This window comes from Lithobates pipiens, unplaced genomic scaffold, assembly GCF_037356315.1.
Source record: "Lithobates pipiens isolate NorthernLeopardFrog02 unplaced genomic scaffold, aLitPip1_a1.2 Scaffold_22, whole genome shotgun sequence".
Classification (NCBI taxonomy): domain Eukaryota; kingdom Metazoa; phylum Chordata; class Amphibia; order Anura; family Ranidae; genus Lithobates; species Lithobates pipiens.
This window is the reverse complement of record NW_027507784.1, coordinates 46630016-46652719: the sequence shown is the minus strand read 5'-3', so window position 1 is coordinate 46652719 and position 22704 is coordinate 46630016. Positions and strand designations below refer to the sequence as shown.

General features: G+C 42.8%; 1 protein-coding gene across 1 annotated transcript in view; it reads left to right on the top strand.

Moving 5' to 3' along the window:
• COL28A1 (collagen type XXVIII alpha 1 chain) overlaps positions 1-22704 on the top strand; it is a 101059-nt gene that overhangs the window by 56422 nt on the left and 21933 nt on the right. Inside the window, exons 15-23 of the mRNA XM_077447551.1 lie at positions 3121-3189; positions 3547-3615; positions 5266-5334; positions 6367-6435; positions 9023-9094; positions 12720-12788; positions 20124-20195; positions 20427-20495; positions 20915-20983. Of these exons, the coding sequence (XP_077303677.1) occupies positions 3121-3189; positions 3547-3615; positions 5266-5334; positions 6367-6435; positions 9023-9094; positions 12720-12788; positions 20124-20195; positions 20427-20495; positions 20915-20983 (627 nt within the window). The remainder of the gene's footprint in view (positions 1-3120; positions 3190-3546; positions 3616-5265; positions 5335-6366; positions 6436-9022; positions 9095-12719; positions 12789-20123; positions 20196-20426; positions 20496-20914; positions 20984-22704) is intronic.

Sequence of the window (22704 nt, the reverse complement as noted above, 5' to 3'; positions counted from 1 at the left end):
TGGGCAACACTCTGCAATGCTCTGAAACACCCACCAATACCCTGCAACACTCTGCAATGCTCTGCAACACCCGCCAATACCGTGCAACACTCTGCAATGCTCTGCAACACCCTCCAATATCCTGCAATGCTCTGCAACGCAATACTCTGCAACGCCATACTCTGAGATACCCAGCCATACCCAGCCATAGTCGGTGATACCCTGAAATACCCAGCCATAGACACCCCCCCCTCCCGCCGCCCTCTGGTGCTTCTACCGACTCACCAATACGATCAAATACAGAATCTTTTTTTTTTCAGGCTTCCCAGCTTAGAGATGAGATGCGGGGTCTTATTGACCCCATATCTCACTGTAAAGAGGACCTGTCATGCCATATTCCTATTACAAGGGATGTTTACATTCCTTGTAATAGGAATAAAAGTGATCAAAAAATTTATTTTTGGGGAAAAAAATGTCAAACTAAAATAAATAAAGTAAAATGAACAATCATTTTTTTTTTTTTTTTAAAGCGCCCCTGTCCCCATGTGTTCGCATTCAGAAGCGAACGCATACGTAAGTCCCGCCCACATATGAAAACGATGTTCAAACCACACATGTGAGGTATCGCTGCGAACGTTAGAGCGAGAGCAATAATTCTAGCCCTAGACCTCCTCTGTAACTCAAAACATATAACCAGTAAAAAAAAAATTAAATCATCGCCTATGGGGATTTTTAAGTAGCGACGTTTGGCGCCATTCCACGAGCCTGTGCAATTTTGAAGAGTGACATGTTAGGTATCGATTTACTCGGTGTAACTTCATCTTTCACATTATGCAAAAATTGGGCTAACTTTACTGTGTTTTTTTTTTTTTTTTTTAAGCACAAAACAGTTTTTTTTCCAAAAAAAAGCATTCGAAAAATTGCTGCGCAAATACCGTGCGAGATAAAAAGTTGCAACGACCACCATTGTATTTTGCAGGGTGTTTGCTAAAAAAACATATATAATGTTTTGGGATTCGATGTAATTTTCTACCAAATAAATGATGATTTTTACATGTAGGAGAGAAATGTCAGAATTGTCCTGGGTGCTCCAGAACGCCTGATGGCGCTCCATGCATGTTGGGCCTCTGTATGTGGCCACACTGTGTAAAAGTCTCACACATGTGGTATCACCGTACTCGGGAGTAATAGCAGAATGTGTTTTGGGGTGTAATTTGTGGTATGAATATGCTGTGTGAGAAATAAACTGATAATATGACAATTTTGTGAAAAAAAAAAAAAAAGTAAAAAAAATCTTGATTTTGCAAAGAATTGTGGGAAAAAATGACAACTTCATCATGCCTCTTACTAAATACCTTGGAATGTCTTATTTCCAAAAAGGAGTCATTTGGGGGGTATTTGTACTTTTCTGGCATGTTAGGGTCTCAAGAATTGAAATAGGCCGTCAGTACTTCAGGTGTGATCAATTTTCAGATATTGGCACCATAGCTTGTGGACTCTATAACTTTCACAAAGACCAAATAATATCCACCAATTTGTACTTATTTTTACCAAAGATATGTAGTGGTATAAATTTTGGCCAAAATTTATAAAGAAAAAATTACTAATCTGCTAAATTTTATAACAGAAACGAAGAAAAATTCATTTTTTACAGAATTTTCTGTATTTTTTCTTTTATAGCACAAAAAATAAAAAAAACAGCGGTGATTAAATACCACCAAAAGAAAGCTCTATTTGTGTGAAAAAAAGGACAAAAATTTCATATAGGTCCAGTGTTGCATGACTGAGTAATTGTCATTCAAAATGTGAGAGCACCGAAAGCTGAAAATTGGTCTGGTTATTAAGGGTGTTTAAGTGCCCAGTGGTCAAGTGGTTAAAATCACTGCTCCTGAAAAAACTGCAGTTTTTAAAAGTTTTTTTTGCATTGATACATGTCCCCTGGGGCAGGACCCAGGCCCCCAAACACTTTTTAGGACAATAACTTGCAAAATAGCCTCTAAAATTAGCACTTTAGATTTCTCCCATAGACTTTTACAAGGTGTTCCGAGGCTTTTTGAATTTGCCGCGAACACCCCAAATTGTTCGCTGTTCGGTGAACAGACGAACTGGCAATGAACATGAGTTCGACTCGAACTCGAAGCTCATCCCTATATAAGAAGCAAAGGGAAATCTCCCCAATGGGACACAGATGGCAAAAATAAGCTTACAGGTGTTATAATCCTCCCTTACTCTATCCAAAGTGAAAAGAAAACCAGTTCTGGTTACTGGACCTCACTGACACTCTGATGGGTGGATCAGACTCTACTAGGCATAGGTTTGCTTTGTTCAACTGTATGATTATGCATGGTTCTAGTGCTCTGTTAAGTCATCTGTTGGCCATGTGGGCCTATTTCTTGTTTCCTATGCTGTATTCAAAAATAAAATATTTTGAAAGTAAAAAAAAAAAAAAAAAAAAAAAAAAAAGAAAACCAGTTCTACTTTTATAAAGTTTGCCTGGTCTTTGGTAGTTGCTGTCATTATTATAATATACAGGATTTATATAGTGCCAACAGGTTGCACAGCAATTTACAATATATATATATATATATATAAAGGGAGACAATACAGTTACAATATAATACAAGAGGGTTAAAAGGCCCTGCTCATAACAGCTTACAATTTAATAGGGTGGGGCAAATGCTAACAACTATGAGGGATGGGCTGATGGAAGAATTAAAACTTCAGTTGTTAGAGGTAGAGGAGGGATAGGCTTTCCTCCAAAGATACGTTTTCAGGGACCTCTTAAGAGAGTAGGAGATAGCTGTACAGATTGAAGTAGAGATTTCCAGTGGATGAAAGAAGCTCTGGAGAAGTCCTGGAGACAAGCATGAGAGGAGGAGACGAGAGCTAGAGAGCAGTGAGGAGCAGAGAGGATGGTTTGGGTGATATTGTGAGACAAGATTGTTACTATGCCATTTTTAGTATGATGTAGATTTTGCTGGGGACAAAACCCTTGCTTTGAAAGAAGCTGAAAATCCCAGTATATGTAGGCAATAGATTTTAAGGAATCATTAAGTGGACCAATCAAGGAACTCCAGTCCAGCACTGATCTTGTAAATTGGACTATTCTATTTTAAACATGATGTACTATTTCTCTTGTAGGGTGACCGTGGGTTTGAAGGACCAAGAGGACCTCGTGGGATGACAGGTGCTGGTATTAAGGGTGACAAGGTCAGTGTTATATATGGACATTTATTATCGCTCTGTACCTCCAGGCTAATGGACCCTACAGCTTTCAGCTAATTATATTTAAAATGACTCACTATTACAACTGCTAATATAAGGTCAATGCTGTTAGTTCTTAATAAGAGGTGGTAACACATTTATAAGAACTGAATTGTGGTGAGGTGTTCTCCATAAAATCCAAAATAAAGAGGACCTCCATTCAAATTATATACATTTTTTTCACAGTAACCAATTTTTAACTACCGTAGTTACCTTCACAAAATCACATTTAGGATGCCTTTCTTTTTACAATATATAAAACCACATTTTGAACAATCTGTAAATTATTCATTTTCCTCCTAGGGAGATTTTGGACCTCCTGGTTTCCCAGGCCCAATTGGTTTACCTGGAGTTGGAATACAAGGAGAAAAGGTAATATATATTTTTTTATCCTTCAAATATAGAAAATCATCATTTCGATTTCTGTTCTGTCAGTGTTATGATCCAGACACCTCTGCCGAAAAAGAACAGCTGTGGTCTAGACCTATACTACTGTAGAAGCACACCTTTGTAAAGAACACATCCCAGCACAACGCTTGTACATTGAAGGAGCAGCAGCACACTAATGAGGACAATATGAAAGAGGCTGTGTTTGGAGACTGTCTCTATGCCCATCACCAGATGAATTAAAGCATAAAGTTCAACAAGGGGATTTTAAAGGGCACATAAAGCATAAAAAATTCTAATTAAAAATTAAATACAAAACATATATTTTACAGCTAAAAATCCATAATAACAGCCACAAGCTTTGAAGATACCATATATACTATACACAGTATATTGATTTGTTTTCCATTTCTTTAATAAAGGAAGAATTACATGATAAATGTACAACAAAAAATAAATAAAATAACCTTTGTCCAAATCTGATGCATTTTGAGATAACTCTTCTTCAGGAGAAATCAAATGGACTCTAATATTATTGGCAAAGAAAAAGATAACATATACTAACCATAAACATTCTATCACATTGGTACAGGGTCTAAGCTGACTACTTACATTGTATTGTATAAAACCTGTAAATTACATTCAAAGGGAACACGGTACAACCAAGGATAGTAAGGCCGCGTACACACGGGCGGACTGTTCGCCCAACTTTGTCCGCTGAACAGTGTTTGGGCGGACAGTCCGCTCGTGTGTGGGCTTTCAGCGGACAGTTTCAGCGGACAGTTGGACGGACAAGGTTTTTCGGAAATTCCGTAAAACTGTCCGCTGAAACCTTGTTTCAGCGAACAGTCCGCTCGTGTGTAGGCTTGTTCGTCAAACAAAGTTGCGCGCATGCTCAGAAAGGATTTTCACGCCGAAAGCTATAATGCAGTGTATAGGACGTCGTATTTTTCGTCCCGTCGTACGTGCCGTTCACGTCATCGCGCACGGTTTCAGCAAACTGTTCGTCCGTCGTGTGTGGCCATGTCCGTCCATGCTAAGTTTGAGCGGACTGTTTGCCGAAACTGTTGGACGGACAAAGTTGGGCGAACAGTCCGCGCGTGTGTACGCGGCCTTAGTGTATTTCACCCAAACCCTCCAAGGAGGCAGTCAGGGGAACCAAGCGCTAGAAATATACGCAGATATCCCTTAGTATGCTTAAAAGAAAAACTTTAAAAAAAAAAAAGAAGAAAAAAAATTATATTAAAAAATATTTTTAAATATTTATTTTTTTAAGATATTTTTGTTACTTTTTTGTAAACTAGTTACATAAAATTGTGATAATTCCTTCCTGGAATTTACAAAAAACAAATCCATAAAAACTGAACTGATGAGTGGACCTTGGGTAAATACCTTCTAGCTTCAGGAACTCTAGTCTCAATTAACTAAATTTTAGTTCTGCCCAGTAACGGCTTCTTTCTTACAGCTTTAAAGATCTATGGTCAAAGCAGGGCATGCAAGTTCTGGATGCAGAATTATTTGCTTAATCTTTGATAGCATTTGACATACACCAAGCATAAGTTATAACTCTATTACATACCTAAAATAAGATGCAGAAAGCCTACTCAAGTAAAATATGCCCATGTTGTCTTTCAGGGTGTTCAGGGTCCTGTGGGGCCACCAGGAATGAGAGGTGCACCAGGAGAAGGACTTATGGGACCTAAGGTAAGAGAAACATTTGGAATTTAAATATGGTGGCAAAATCTCAGGCATATATTCTTTGGTCCTTGTGGAAGAAGCTCAGACATTTCCATTATGGCACTGTAGGGCCATCTCAGACACAGATACTGTGACTGGGTGGGGGAGCTCAGACACGTTACTTCAACATGGGTGGGAGGGGTCCAAACATGTTCTTTTGTCATACTTGGAAGATTTCAGACATATGTACTCATGGGACCCAAGGTAAAGTAAAGTACAGTAAAAATAGTGTCTGACTGATGTATTCAGGGCTCATCAATAAACAGGTTTTACCTGGGTGGGAGGATCTGAAAAATGTGTACATTAGCCCTCATCGGTGAATCTCAAACATTTGTATTTTAAATTTGAGGGCAGGATCTCAGACATATGTTCTTTGGCCCTTGTGGGAGAAGCTCAGACATTTGCATGATGGCACTGTAGGGGGATCTCAGACACTTTGTTCTGGGTGGGGCGAGCTCAAACACGTTACTTTGACATGGGTGGGAGGGGTTCAAACATATGTTCTTTAGTCGTATTTGAAAGATCTTTAGTTGTGTTGGGAAACATGTTTCGGGGTAATGGTAGGAGGATCTTAGACATACAGTATGTATTGTGACCCTGGTGGAGGGGGGTGGAAAATCTCAAACACATGTACTTAGGCTATGGTGGGGAGAGCTCAAACATAGTGGAGAGTGCAAAATCAGGCTCACTTCTGCATAGAAACAAATCAGCTTCTAACCTCAGCTTGTTGAGTTAAGCTTTGGTAATCAAACTTGGAAGCTGATTGGTTTCTTTGCAGAAGTGAGTCTGATTTTGCCCTCTCCAGCTTTAGTAATTAATCCCAACAGTATATACTTTGGCACTCTTGGGATGAGGCCAGATATTCTACTTTGGTTAAGGTAGGAGGGGCTAGGACACATATACAATGATTGGAAAAGCTCTGAATATGCACTGTACATTCACCCTGATGGGAGAAGCTCTGAATATTTGTCCCACAAGTCAATCTTTATTTTTTTTTAGGGAGATCAAGGTTTACCAGGAGAATCTGGAGTACCTGGAGAGAGAGGCATTGGAGAAGCTGGGGCAAAGGTACTTTACATTTAAAGTCTATACTAGTCTGATTATATATACCTACACAATGGTGAAATAACAGCTGGAGGTTTGTTTACCATGAAGTTTATTATTATGTTTGTAAACTGAAGACAAAAGAGGAGTGATTAGGCAAAGTAACAGGTTTGCTAGATGGCAGGCCCACAAGGAATAAATACAAACCTTCCTTATGCTCCCATATCATTTCTGCGCCTTGGTAAAAACTTGATCCTTCTTAGGCTGGCCATAGACGGTTCAAACCTTGTGTGGGCAGGCTGCATGTACCGAGCTGATTGATCATCTTGGGTACAACCAGCTTGCCGGATTCACTTGCGATTATCGCTAGCGGCTGCTATAATCACTATCATCCCCCAGCGCGGGCGGCTTCCCACAAATGCTCGGAAGGAGGAATTCCCCTGTCAGCACTATCTGTGTTGATGGGGGTATCGTATTAATTTCTTCCCTGCAACCTGTGGTTGCAGGACAGAAATGTGTAGTTTCTATGACTTGCCTTAGTACAGAAGAATCACGTGACACTCCCTCCTCCTTTACAGATTGTGTGGGTGGACAGATGTTATACCTAAGGGCTGGGGGGGATCAGGAGATACATAGCCCCAAGAACGTTTTGAATTTTACACATTTGGGGGGCTGAAGCAGCAGGTCAGATTTGCAAAATCTTCTACCAAACAATCCTATTACTTTGCTTAAGCCTTTGGGTTGATTTACTAAAGGCAAATAGTTGCACTTGCAGAGTTCAACAGCACTTGCAAAAGTGCACAGTCTATTTGCCTTTAGTAAATCAACCCCCTTTTCTTATAAGGTTCATTTTTGATTGAAGGTGTCCAAACACATAGCAAGGTTGTTGATTGCTAAAGTGCAATCCAACTGTCCTGTTGCACCTGTTGCATCAGAGTGTTCCACAATATGAAGACTCAGAATAAATGGTCATTTATAGTTATTCAACAGATCCAGACAGTCTAAGCCCCTGTACACACGGTTGGAGATTTCGACAACCCAATCCGTCGGATTTTGTCCGTCGGATCTTGTCCGAAACTGTTGCATACACACGGTCGGACTAAGTTGTCGAAAAATCCGATCATTCAGAACGTGATGACGTAATTTCGTTACGATGGGACTACGTTCAGGCTAGTAGCCAATAGCTTTGATGTAGGAATTAGATCTGAGCATGCGTGCCACTTGGTCCAATCAAAATTCTCTACACATGATCGGTGTATGTCCGATCGAACCAGTTGGTCGGAGAATATTTCCAACAAGTTGGAAAATTGGGTCCGACGGATATTCCGACGGAATCAGTCCGATGCATACCACACACAGTCGGATAATCCGACAACACGGTCCGATAGGACACATTCCGACGGATTCTCCGACCGTGTGTACAAGGGCTAAGTGTTCATTCACATGTGCGTTGGTCTCTGAAGATTGCTCTTCGGAGAGCATTTGACAGGCAGTCAGAAGGCATTGTATCACCTCCTCACTGTTTGCTTTAATCCCTTAGACACTAAAAGTGACAGGGGGGATAATTCCAACCACAGCCACAAAGAGAAGCATTGCACCCACAACATGTGTACACTACTGGCCACTGCCTCTGCGGCAAAAGGGGATAGTGTTTGAGTGGACTGTAAAACCATGGCTCAACCACTGGGTTTTACTACCCCCCCAAACCTCACATGTGAACAAGCTCACCACACATTACAATCTGATTGCACAATCTACTCTAGATCTATCAGCCATGACTGGATACAGATTCATTGGATAGATTAGATAGGCCCTCATATTAAATAGGTTTGGTAGATCTAAACCTAGTTGTAGAGAGATTGTATGTTCAGATAATAACATGTATGGTGAGCTTTAGGGACCAAAAAAGCTCAGGACCTAGCCATGCGACACTGCCCTGAGATAAGTCAACCTATAGGAGTTGAGATCTGCAATTTCATGTCTGTGAACAGCTTTAGATGCAATAATTAGTTAATTCCCCAGTTCTTCAAAAATTAAACGGCCAAAATTATGCTTTTCAAAACAAAAAGGAGGGGTACTAAAAAAGTAACCACAAATCAGACTTTAAAGGCATGGAAACAATGAAGAATTAACAAAAATAATATTTATTGAAAGAAGTACATGATATAATCACAATGTTCAAAAAGTAAAAATTCATAGAAGCATGATACATTTTGTACAGTGAGCCCTTGTACTCCTACGCGTTTCGTAGCGTAGGCTTCTTCAGGACACAAACAAGGTTCAAAGACGTAACAAAAGAAGAAACAGTCTCACTATCTGGAAATAAAGTATATTCAAAAATCCAACAGATCACACAGAAATACATTGCATTCATTTAAAAAGCGTATGCTGAACTATCATAGGAAAAACAAAAACAAAACAAACAAGGAGGCAGAAGGGGAAACTCAGTGCTAGAAATTTACCTTTTCTTTGCATCTTAATTCAGAAATATTACAGAAATATTACTAACTGCAATAATGTTGTATGCACAATTTGGGTAAAGATCAAAACATACTGTATGCCATGCAAAAGATTTACTCTAAACATTTTAAAATTATTCTGTGAATTTCAGGGTGAACCTGGATCTTCAGGATTGGCTGGTTTGCCTGGTTTACCAGGTGAAGACGGTGCACCAGGACAAAAGGTAATAAATATACTGTACATTGATCTCCCTTCTTAATTTCGACCTAAAATTGTTCACAAAAATTTTGGCAGAGAGAATGGGTTCTATTCTCCAGCGTATCATTCCCATTGATCAAGCCTGTTTTAACAGCAAGAGAGGCACAAGACAACACGATTAGAACTATTAATGTTATAGCGAGAGACAAGCATCTTAATACACCATTCATTCTACTTTCAACTGACGCTGAAAAAGCATTTGACAGGGTGAACTGGACCTTCCTCCAGGCCACCTTATGACACATTGGGATGCCGAGCTCGGTCCTATCTTGGATTTCTTCCCCGTACTCGATGCCCACAGCCATGGTCAAAAGTGAAAGGCGTAGCCTCCAAATCCCTTGAGGTTGGTAATGGAATAAGACAGGGCTGTCCCCTCTCTCCACTCCTATTCATTCTCTCATTGAAACCTCTGTTGCAGCACAATCGGAATAGCCTAGACATTAGTTGTCTTGAAACTAGTACGTACCATCACAAAGTGGCTGCTTACGCGGATGACTTGTTGTTCTTTTTATCAAATCCACTTGTATCCTTACCAGTTCTCTTATCTGAAATCTGTACATATGGAGAATTATCAGACTTTAACCGCTTGAGATCCGCGCTATAACCGAATGACGGCTACAGCGCGGACCTGCTTTGCCGGGACGACGTCTATTGACGTCGTCCCGTGCACGAGCGGCCTGCGCTATCAGTCTATCAGACTCGCCTGATCACAGATCGGAGCAAGGGGTCGATCCCGACCCCTTACCACGTGATCAGCTGTCAGTCAATGACAGCTGATCATGTGACACAACAGAGCCGGTAATCGGCTATTTTTCCTCCTCGCGCTGACAGCGTGAGGAGAAAAAAAAATCCGATCACCGGCGGCCGTTTGAGGGACTTCAGTCCTGATCACGGCGAACTGGGGCCAGTGCATCAGTGCCCACCTGCCCCCTGCCAGTGCCACCTAAAGATTGGCTAAAAGTAAGACCCATCAGTGCCACCCATCAGTGCCCATAGTGCCACCCATCAGTGCCCACAGTGCCACCTATCAGTGCCCACAGTGCCACCCATCAGTGCAAACAATCTGCCTCAACAGTGCTGCACCTCAGTGCCACATATCCATGCCCATCAGTGTCATCTACCAGTGCTCATAGAAAAATGGAAATCCTTGACAGTCTCTTAGTTTGGCAGATGTATAAAATGAATGGCATGCCACCTCTCTTATATCTCCTTCAAGCTTTGCCATGAGAGTTTTTTCAAAAGATCTGTGCAGCCTTCATCTGATATGTTTGACAAGGTAAACCTTCCCTTCTCAAGCAGGCACTCTTGCAAAAATCTAAGCTCAAGGGTTTTGTCCGACTCCCAGACCCTGCCTTATACTGTATGGAGGTCTATATGACCAGAGTGGTCGATTGGTGTAGACACGCCTCTCACAAACCTAAAGTTTAATTATTTCAACACCAGATAATATGTCTGGTGGAAATATAATATAGCTCACCATCCAAATAACACTATTCTTACAGTAAAGCATGGAGGCTGCTCTGCAGTAAGCTATGAAGCACTTGTCAGGATAGAAGGAAAAATGGATGGGGCAAAATATCATCAAATTCTTGAGAAAAATCTGATGCATAATGCCAGAAAGTTGGCAACGGGAAGAAGGTTTACCTTCCAACATGATAATGACCACACAGTTGAAGAAGAAAAAGGTGAATGTCTTAGTATGACCTAGTAAGAGCCAAGACTTAAACCCCATTAAAAACCTGTGGAATGACTTGACGACTGCAGTCCACTAATGGTTGGTCACCATCAATTTTAAATGAAATTGAGCAGTTCTGCAAAGAAGAGTGGGCACATATTGCAAAGTCTAGATGTGCAAAGTTAGTAGAGACATGTTCCAATGGACTAAAGGCTGTTAATAAAGCAAAAGTTGATTCAACAAAATACTGACACAAGCGGATGGTCCTTTTTCCAACTCAGTGATTCTAAATGAATTATTTTTTTCCTGACATGGTGTTATATCTTTCACTTGGATGTTATAAGTTGCACTGAGTAAATGCAGCTGTATAAAACATAAACTGTATCTACCTTCATTTCAGTCTGCATTCAGGGTGATTATTTTCTATACCCACTGTAAATGATAATTTATAATTATAATGGTGAAAGAAATGATGGTGACAGTAAGGATATCCGCTTGCACAGCGGGTAATCCTAAGGGCCATGATCTTGTGTCACTTTGCAGCAAAATAAACTGGAACCACTAGAGTTCCCGTCCCATCTCCACCATCGGGAGCTCTGATGAAGACTATCTGCACTTCGAATGAGCATCACTTCCCCGGGGGCACCTTAACAAATTGACATGGCAGTGATGGTAAGGAGGAAGGATGATGAACAAAAAGTCTTTGATAATGATGATTTTGATGAGGAAAAACATGACAAAGAAGATGATGAACAAGGTGACAAAAGAGGTGATGAGAAAGAATGAAAGAGAAAACGGCAAGAGAGGATAATGAAGGATGTTAAAATTGAAAGGAAAGATGTCAATGAAGAGATAGGTGATGGTGATAACCAGTGTTGGTCATCTTACTTTAAAAAAGTAATTAGCTAAGTTACAAATTACTTCTGCCAAAAAGTAATTGCGTTAGTAACTCGGTTACTACATTGGAAAAGTAATTAGTTACTCACCCGGTGGCCCCACCCCTTATGACGTCAGGTCCTGAGGCATGTTGGGGCTGTGATGTCATAAGGGGTGAGACCACTGTGTGACATCACCCGGTGACCACACCCCATTCATATATAAGTGATTGCGTAGAGCTCACACGGCATTACAGTGGCAGAGAGCGTTGTGTCAACATCAGAAGAAGAAGGAAGAAAATAGAGAGAAGAGGGAAGAAGGATGGAGGAGACCGAGCGCTTCCGCTAGTAAAAGAGCTGCAAGAAGATAGCGGAGGAGCCCAGAAGAAGAACTGGAGAGAGCGGGAGAAGATGCCGGAGAAGAAGCTGGACACTGGGAAAAGAGGCCGAACAGAGCGGAGAAGTCGGAAGAAGACCCTCGAAGACCCCCGAAATTAACACCTTTCCCCCAGGTGAATGGGTAGGGGTACATCGTACCCCATACTCATTCACATAGGGTGGGGGGCCGGGATCTGGGGGCCCCCTTATTAAAGGGGGCTCCCAGATTCCGATAAGCCCCCCGCCCGCAGACCCTGACAACTAACGGCCAGGGTTGTCGGGAAGAGGCCCTTTTCCTCATCAACATGGGGACAAGGTGCTTTGGGGTGGGGGGGGGCGCAAATGATGATGATTCTGCTGGTGATGATTAAAGACAATGAAAAGTGATGATATAATGATTTTGAAAATTACAATGGGGATAAATATTTTTTCTGACTGTGATGATATCAATGATTATGATGACATTCATGATGTTTGTGTTAGTAAGTTTGGTGGAGACTAACTGATCATAAGAGAATTACATCAATTCATATCTTGCATGTTAAATGTCGCTAATGGGGGTAGATTATACATTTATATCTAATCTGTTCTCTATAGTTTATGATATACGTAGATAAATAAATAAAATATAAACCTAGCTATTATTTTTCTTTGTAATGTAGGGTGAACCAGGTCTTCCAGGTCTCAGGGGCCCTGATGGATCTCCTGGTGTTGGCATACAAGGTGAAAAGGTGAGTGCCAAGCAATCAAAAGCACATCCTGTACCACTTACTGAAATAATTAAAATATTTTTTTTAATAAATGCCCTTTTCCTGAAACCTAAAACCAAAACATATAGCATTTATGACTGCTGAACAAAGTAAAGATTATCAATAAAATTGAAGTCTACAAAGTTTTATTTTTTTACAGCTATTTTAATTTATAATTTTCTAAATATAATTATAAAAAAAGGGATAGTTAAGGGGGTACCCCATCCATATATAAACTGTTAAAAAAGAACAGTTGGGACTTTAAAAGTGCTGAAAACCTCCCTTTGGAATAACTACACCATATAATAACAAAACATTATTTTAATAGATTGGTTCAAAATGTGTCTCATAAGTAGGGATGAGCTTCGTGTTCGAGTCGAACGCATGTTCGACTCGAACATTGGCTGTTCGTCCGTTCGGCGAAATCCGAACTCTTGGTCCGTTCGCGTCAAAATTCGTGTGGCGCGCGCGGACCACAATGCACTGCGGTGGCGCAGTGCATTGCTGGCTCATGATTGGCCAAGCATGCACTGTGACCCCGCATGCTTGGCCAATCGCAGCGCCAGCAGCGAGGAGAGCCATGATTGGCCACAGGCAGGATGCCTGTGGCCAATCATAGCTCAGGCTGTGTAGTGCACGCCCCACACTATATAAGGCCGCCTTTGAGGCGGCCTCGTGTAGTGTGTTGGCATCTGAAGCAGTGGGTGTTCTGTGTACCTTCAACACAGTTACACACCAATCGTTTTTGGCTGATTTCCTATCTTGCTCTTGTGTAGTGGTTATTGTCTGTGCCCTGACCGCAGTATACACCACTATATTCACCTCACCTATATAGCTAGTGATCTAGCTTTAACAATAGAGCTTGCAGTCAGTAGTGTTAGGAGATAGTGCGTGCTGTCTGCGTGCTCTGTACCCAGTACATACCGCTATAATCCACCTACATAGCTGTTCTCTATTTGAGCCCAATTGTCATCTGCAGGAGTTATTGGAAGTTGTGTGTGCTTCCAGCACAGCACAGTATACATCTGTATATACCCCTTTAACTCTGCTGTTTTCTGGTTATTGTCTGCGTGCCCTGACCGCAGTATACACCGTGATATTCACCTCACCTATATAACTAGTGGTCCATCTTTAACAATAGAGCTTGCAGTCAGTAGTGTCAGGAGATAGTGCGTGCTGTCTGCGTGCTCTGTACCCAGTACATACCGCTATAATCCACCTACATAGCTGTTCTCTATTTGGGCCCAATTGTCATCTGCAGGAGTTATTGGAAGTTGTGTGTGCTTCCAGCACAGCACAGTATACATCTGTATATACCCCTTTATCTCTGCTGTTCTATAAAAAAGGCATCTGCAGGAGTTAGTGGGTGTTGTGTGCCTCCAGCTCAATATAAACTACCCAACTACTGTTTTACCCAACTCCCTTCAGGCCATTACCATGTCTGGAAGGCCAGCAAGGAGAGGCAGACAGGCGTGAGCCGATAAAAGAGGGCAAGCAGGCTCTGTGTCTAGAGACAACAGTGCTGGTCGTGGACGCGGTGCATTGTCATCAGCACGTGGCCATGGGACATGCTTGTCCTTCTTTTCTGCAGCTGGACATGTTGAACCGCAACATGCCAAAGACTTGGTAGAGTGGATGACCAAGCCCTCTTCATCCTCCTCATCCTCTCTCACCCAGTCTCAGGGTAGTAGCAAAGCAGCTGCCAACGCATCGTCTTCCCTCCTCTCAATGTCATCATCAGTGACTCCTTCCCTAGACCCACCACGTCCTCCTGAGGAGTCTCCTGAACTCTTTGAGCACAGTGTTGGGTACATGCTCCAGGAGGATGCCCAGTGTTTGGTGGGCTCTGATGATGACACTCAGCTAGAGGAAGGCAGTAGCGTGAGCGCAGAGAGAGGGGATGCTCAAGAAGGACAGCAATCTGGCAGTCATGTTCCACAAGCTGCAGCATACTGCCAGGTTTGCTACAGCGATGAAGAGGGAGGGGATGATGAGGGCACTGACTCCACGTGGGTGCCTGGAAGGAGGGAGGAGGAGGAGGAGGAGGAGGAGGCACATGTCCAACGAGGCAGGATGCCCCCCGGGGGCCAGCTTAGGGGCAGCACACCGACTGAATCACACCGCAGAGCTCCGCCTGCGCAGAGCGCTTCCTCTGCGCGTTATTCTAAAAGTTCTTTGGTGTGGGCCTTTTTTGAGACGAGTGCATCAGATCGCACCGCTGCTATTTGCAACATATGTCTCAAGCGTATCTCACGTGGCCAAAACATCAGCCGCTTGGGCACCACATGCTTGACCAGACATATGTTGACCTGCCATGCAGCTCGTTGGCAAGCGATCCTCAGAGACCCACACCAAAGAACAAAGCGGACCTCTCCTTGCTCCTCATCATCTGGCATCTCCAACCCCACTAGACCTTCAGTCCTCTCTGAAACCTGCTCTGAGAGGAATGAAGGTGTAGAATTAGGTGTGTCACAGCCAAGTGCTTCCGGGAACTCTGCTAGTGGTACATCCATGTCCGATTATAGCAGGCAAATGTCCCTGCCCCAGCTGCTGGACCGGCGGAAGAAGTTTACTCCCAGCCATCCACATGCCCAGCGGTTGAATTCTAGCTTGGCTAAATTGCTAGCACTTCAACTGCTGCCTTTTCAGTTGGTAGACTCGGCCCCCTTCCGTGAGTTTGTACAATGTGGCAGGTCCCCAAACGCCACTTTTTCTCACGGAAGGCGATTCCGGCTCTCTACCGGCATGTGGAAGGCAATGTCCTTGCCTCGCTGGACAGGGCGGTAAGCGGTAAGGTGCATATTACCGCTGACTCATGGTCCAGCAGGCATGGACAGGGACGTTACCTGTCTTTCACGGCCCATTGGGTCACTCTTCTGGCTGCTGGGAAGGATGCAGGACAAGGTGCAGTAGTGTTGGAGGTTGTTCCGCCACCACGCCTACAAAATGCTACTATTGGTTGTGACACACCTCTCTCCTCCACCCCCTCCTCTTCTTCTTCCTCCATGGCCTCTTCCAGTGCTCTGTCCTCAGAACCAGCGGTGCTCCGTAGGCGTTGCAGGGGCTACGCAAGTACGCAGGCAAAACGACGCCATGCCGTGCTTGCGCTGGTTTGTTTGGGGGACAGGAGCCACACTCGGGCGGATGTTTTGTCAGCTCTGCAGGGGCAGGCCGAGAGGTGGTTGACGCCACGCCAGCTTAAGCCAGGAATGGTGGTTTGCGACAATGGCACCAACCTCCTCTCCGCCCTCCGACAGGGACAACTGACCCATGTGCCCTGTGTAGCTCACGTCCTTAACCTGGTGGTGCAGCGGTTCTTAGGCAGGTACCCCGGCTTACAGGATGTCCTGAAGCAGGCCAGGAAAGTCTGTGTGCATTTCCGCCGATCATTTAATGCCTGTGCTCGGCTGGCTGAGCTCCAAAAGGAGTTGAACCTGCCCAAGAACCGCCTTATATGTGACATGCCCATCAGATGGAACTCAACATTGGCCATGCTGCAGCGGCTGCACACGCAGCAGAGGGCCATCAATGAGTACCTGTGCGACTACGGCACCAGGACAGGGTCAGGGGAGCTTGGTTTTTTCTCACCACGCCAGTGGGGCATGATCAGGGATGCATGCACTGTCCTGTCACCGTTTGAGGAGGCCACAAGGATGGTGAGCAGTGACAGTGCATGCATCAGTGACACTGTACCTCTTGTCCACCTCTTGGAGCATATGCTGCGTGGAATAATGGACAGGGCACTTGAGGCAGAACAGAGGCAGGAAGAGGAGGACTTCCTTGCCTCTCAAGGCCCCCTTTATCCAGACAGTGTTCCTGCTGTGCCACCCATCACACAGGAAGAGGGTGAGGAGGAGGAAGAGGAGGAGGAGGATGATTGTGTCAGCATGGAGGTGGAGGCTGGCACTCAGCATCAGCAGCAGCAGTCTTATAGGGATGATTTACAGTCCCAAGAAACACGTGGACTTGTACGTGGCTGGGAGGAGGTAGCTGCGGATCATGTTGTCCTTAGTGACCCAGAGGACTCCGGACCGAATGCCTCAGCTAACCTACGCTGCATGGCCTCCCTGATCCTGCAAAGCCTGCGGAAGGATCCTCGTATTCTTCGGATCAAGGAGAGGGACCATTACTGGCTGGCCACTCTCCTTGATCCACGGTACAAGGGTAAGGTTGCCGACCTTATCTTGCCATCGCAGAGGGAGCAGAGGATGAGACATCTCCGGGAGGCCTTGCAGAAAGCTCTGTGCAACGTGTTCCCAGAGACTGTGAGGTTACAAACTCCTGGTCCTGGACAACGTGTTGCTGAGGCATCGGTCAGAAGGAGCGGTGGAGAAGGTGGCCGTCTGACTGATGCTTTCAGACAATTTCTTAGTCCGCAGCCTCAAGGTATGATTGGTTCCAGCACCCATCGCCAGCGTCTAATTTACATGGTGCAGGAATACCTAGGGGCAAGGTCAGACTTGGACACCTTTCCCACCGAAAATCCTCTGGCTTACTGGGTCTTGAGGATGGATCACTGGCCAGAGCTTGCACAGTATGCAATTGAGCTACTGGCCTGTCCTGCATCCAGCGTTCTTTCGGAACGCACCTTCAGTGCTGCTGGTGGCTTTGTTACCGATCACAGGGTGCGCCTGTCCACCGAATCAGTTGATCGACTGACCTTCATCAAGATGAATCAGTCTTGGATCACCCACAGCTACCAAGCACCTGAAGCTGATGTAACCGAATATTTTTTTTGAAATACCACATCCCTTCAAGACTGCCTATGCTGATGCTGAGTGACTGTCCTGTTATGTTGATTGTCTATCCTCTTCCTCCTCCGCTGATATGTTGGAAGAACATTTTTGGTTCTGGGTGATGCCAGCAGCCCAATTTTTCTGCCCCTGTTTAACAGGGGCGTTTAATTAAAATTTTTGATGCAATGCTTTGCAGCAGGGCTAATTCCTGCAATAAAACTAGAGTATATGGCAGAGGTTGCAGTGTGATGGCACCAGCACCAGTGCCTAAGGCCCAATTTTTCTGCCCCTGTTTAACAGGGGCGTTTAAGTACAATTTTTGATGCAATGCTTTGCAGCAGGGCTAATTCCTGCAATAAAACTAGAGTATATGGCAGTTGTTGGAGTGTGGTGGCACCAGCACCAGTGCCTAAGGCCCAATTTTTCTGCCCCTGTTTAACAGGGGCGTTTAAGTACAATTTTTGATGCAATGCTTTGCAGCAGGGCTAATTCCTGCAATAAAACTAGAGTATATGGCAGAGGTTGCAGTGTGATGGCACCAGCACCAGTGCCTAAGGCCCAATTTTTCTGCCCCTGTTTAACAGGGGCGTTTAAGTACAATTTTTGATGCAATGCTTTGCAGCAGGGCTAATTCCTGCAATAAAACTAGAGTATATGGCAGAGGTTGGAGTGTGGTGGCACCAGCACCAGTGCCTAAGGCCCAATTTTTCTGCCCCTGTTTAACAGGGGCGTTTAAGTACAATTTTTGATGCAATGCTTTGCAGCAGGGCTAATTCCTGCAATAAAACTAGAGTATATGGCAGAGGTTGGAGTGTGGTGGCACCAGCACCAGTGCCTAAGGCCCAATTTTTCTGCCCCTGTTTAACAGGGACATGTAATTACAATTCTTGATATAATATTTCACAGGAGGGCCCCTTCCTGTGCCCACCCAGAGTAACGGTGAGGACTTATAGTGTTGTGGCACCAGCACCACAACCACCAAAGGTCAATTTTTCTACCACTGTTCAACAATGGCATGTAATTACAATTCTTGATATAATCGTTCACAGCAGGGCGCTCCAGCGCCCACCAAGAGTCACTTTGAGGGCTTACAATGTTGTGGCAAAACCAACACCTTGTTCCGCCATTTCTGCAGAGCATATAGGGCAGGCCCCTACTTTCAAACATCCAATTTACAAACATCTCCTACTTGCAAACGGAAGGAGACAACAGCAAGTGAGATGAAAAAAGATGGACGACAAAATAAATTATACAGGGGTGATAACCCTTCCCTATGTTTTCCAAAAAGCTTTAAAATAGTTTTTTTGACTGGAACTACACTTTAAAAATGTACCAGTTGAAAACTGCAAACAGATTCAACTTAACACAACAAACCTACACAGTCCCTGTCTTGTTTGCACCACCTGTATACTGCTGTTCTGAGTATATAGGGCCTGGGGGCCACACGCATTTCCTTTTTTTAATATGGGTACGGGGTTCCCCTTAATATGCGTACAAGACCCAAATAGGCTGGTAATGGGCAGGGAGGGCTACCCATGCCATTTTTCTGAATGATTTTCAACCATATTGCAGGAACAAGATATAACATTAAAACCGCAAGCAGTTTTAAATGGTGTTATTTCCGTTTAATGTAATTTTGTGCAGGGACTGTTCTAAACACGGGAAACACGTGGCACTTCACAGGCATACTACAGACACCCCCCAGGCACCATATTTAAAGGAATATTTCACTTTTTTTTTCACTTTAATCGTCATTAAAATCAGTGTTCCCGCCAAAACGGCCATTTTTAAAACTTTTTTTTGCATTGACCCATGTCCCCTGAGGCAGGAGTCAGGTCCCCAAACCCTTTTTAGGACAATACCTTGCATATTAGCCGTTAAAATTAGCACTTTCCATTTCGAACGTTCGAGTCCCATAGACTTCAATGGGGTTCTAACGTTCGTAACGAACGCGGGGTCCGTTCGAAAGTTCTGGTGCGAACCGAACCGGGGGGTGTTCGGCTCATCCCTACTCATAAGACATAAGGCACTACACTAAAAACATAATGTACCAGCCTAATACTTTTAGACCCCACACATTCTCCCTTGTCTCCAATAGGCAATATCCCCTCTAATAACTGATCATATATAGCATAGATATCAGGAAATACATCAGTCAAGGGAAATTGAGGCCAAGGAGACAACCCAATGCTTTTTGCTTTGTCTGCTTTTTCAGGAGTTTTAAGGGAGGGTAGATGGGTAAGTAGAGATGCTGTAAGACAAATAAACATACATAATATACATTCATAAATAAATCCAAATATACACATTCATTTATTAGTGATAATGGTGTACGTATGAATTAAACACTTACATTCAATATATACTTATGGGGGTGGCCCAATAAGGACAAAAACACACTTCCACCAAAGCACTTAAATGTGAATCAGGTGTCTATCCAACATCAACCTGTGGGCTATTTTTATGTTATCAGATGTCTATTCAATACTTATTAGATGTTGTTACATAGAGTAGTGGGATACTTAATTTAAGTAATTATGAAAAGTTATTTTGTTTTTGCTAACAATCATTGTTCTGTTAGGGTGACCAAGGGCAGCGTGGAATTCGCGGATTAACAGGACCACCAGGACCTGCAGGACCATCTGGACCAAAAGTGAGTATTCAATGCTGTTTCTACTGATATTCATCTTACTGAAAACAAAGTGACCCATATTAATAGCACTTATTTTGTAGGTACAGGCAAGATTGGTATGCCAAAACTTGTATCTAAAGTCAGTGTTTTGTATCCCCAAATAATATGACCCAATACTCCATTTTAAAAATCAATGAACTGAATATTTCTAATATCATATAAAACATGTTTATCATTGTGTCCTATTTTTAGGGTGAACCTGGAGCTGTAGGACGTCTTGGATTGCCAGGTCCTCCTGGTCGATCGATTGTGGGCCCGAAGGTAGTAATTGCTTTTAAGTAAATGAGTAATTGATGGACACCGGTGGCAAAAGTGCCCTGAGGCGTTTCAGTTCGCATAGGTAGCACTATACAAGTCACTCATTCATTCATTGAGGGCAGGGGCTGATGTGAATGTACAATATATTTTGTACATATCTAGTGCTATATATTTACCTGTAATTATTAAATGCATTACTTTAAATTCTGCATATTGCAACGCTTCATTCAAATCAAAGATTCATGTGCAGCTCCCAATTGGGCTAATAAATTGTAAAAAAAAAACATTCATCGAATAGCATGTAGATATTTCAGGAGAATATGTAAATATTTGTTGCTAGTGCCTACAAAAGGTAAAATCAGTATTAGACAGCCTCTGTAATGGCAAACTTTGACTCACTAAATCTTTTTTCAACATTCAAGGGAGACCTTGGACTACCTGGTCCGCAAGGATTGATTGGAGAACCAGGAATTGGCATTGCTGGTCCAAAGGTAAAGTGACTATAAATATTCCAAACATCTCAATAAGAAACAATCCTAATATAACCCAGGATTTTGTTTTTACATACTGTGCACTATTATGTAATGTTGATCCAGCTGGTTATATGTACTTTTACATTTATTGAGGTGTACTCCATGTTTGTTTTTACTTCTTGAGTAGTTTTGTACCTTATTTATGAATTGTCCCCAGATTAGGAATTCAAGATACTACTTCTCACTTCTAACATAAAATAAAGGAGCATAGATTCAATAACATTTGAAGGCTCCCTAAATCTATGGACCTATACAGTATGATATAGTTTTGTTAGACCTTTAGTAGAAATGATAGTTTAACCACTTACAGACCGGACCATTTTGCTGGTCAAAGACCAGACCCCTTTTTGCGATTCGGCACTGCGTCGCTTTAACTGACAATTGCGCGAAAAAAATATAAAAAATATATAAAAAAATGTTTTTTTCCCTCAGTGTAGGCCGATACGTATTCTTCTACATAGCTTTTAAGATGGAGGCGCGTAAACTGACCCTGCTTTCATGGCTCAGCAGCCATGATAAACGTGGTCAGCTCACAGAGAGGAAGTCAGGACCAGACAGGATCAACCGGGTCCTGTAAAAGATAGAAAGGGGCAATTGAAAAGGCAAAAGGCAAAAGCACTATGCTACATCTTGTACCTTGTAGGGACAGGAGCGTGTTTTGTTTTTTTTTGGGGGGGGGGGGGTACCAATCATTTCAAGTTTAATTTTCTGATGTTTCTCACATTTCATTTTTTGTTGTTTTGTAAGTATTAAAAAAAAAATCAACTTACATCATTGAATTGCTAGTAACCAAATTCAAAATTGCAAGTGATTTCTGATTAAACTCCCAATAGCCGGTATTATTTGCTATTTATGTAATCAAGTTTTTTTTTAGAGCAAACCTAGTATCATTTATGTTTTCCCATGTCAATTGTATACACACTATAATGTGTAAGTGTAACATTTGCAGGTATTTATTACTATACCTAGCAGTGACTTCAACTGCTTTTCATTCCAGAAGGACAGAACCATCTTTGTTTAGCCATCATCCAGGGTCAGCATAGCTTCCTGGACTGAGCTGCTGAATCAAAGATGACACAATCATGTCATTCTTAGTTCCTCTGCCATTCTGGGCTGTGTTCTGCTTGACATAGATCATCACATGCTGCAGCCTCTCACCTTATGACTTGCTACAAAATTACAATGTTGCACTCTGAACACTGTGGGAGAGAGAACTCAATTGGGCCAAATTCGGTCATTTACACAGTTTGTTTGTTTTTCGGCCAGTTAATGGGCACATAATCGCTAATCATTGGGAAGTTTTTGAGCCAAAATAATGAAGTTTGGAAATTTTCTGCCGAATGAACGATAAATTGAAAGGTTAATGTGTTTCCTGTCTGAACTGTTTGCACTAGATATATGTTAAAAAAAAAAAAAAATGGATTAATTTATGTCCACCGAACGATATAACGTTAAATACATGATGGCACCATCGTTTGCTCTAGCGGCCGAATGTTCGTTTTTCGAAAATGAGTTCCGACGATTTTTCGTATAGTGTATGTCCAGCATAAGGACAATGCTTCCTACTATCTACAGCCCAACTGATTTAATCATTTCAGCCAAAGTCACTTGACTGGAGCTCTACTACTGCTTTTTAATGATAAATTAGCTTTTTTCAAAATTATTCCATAACTGTATGT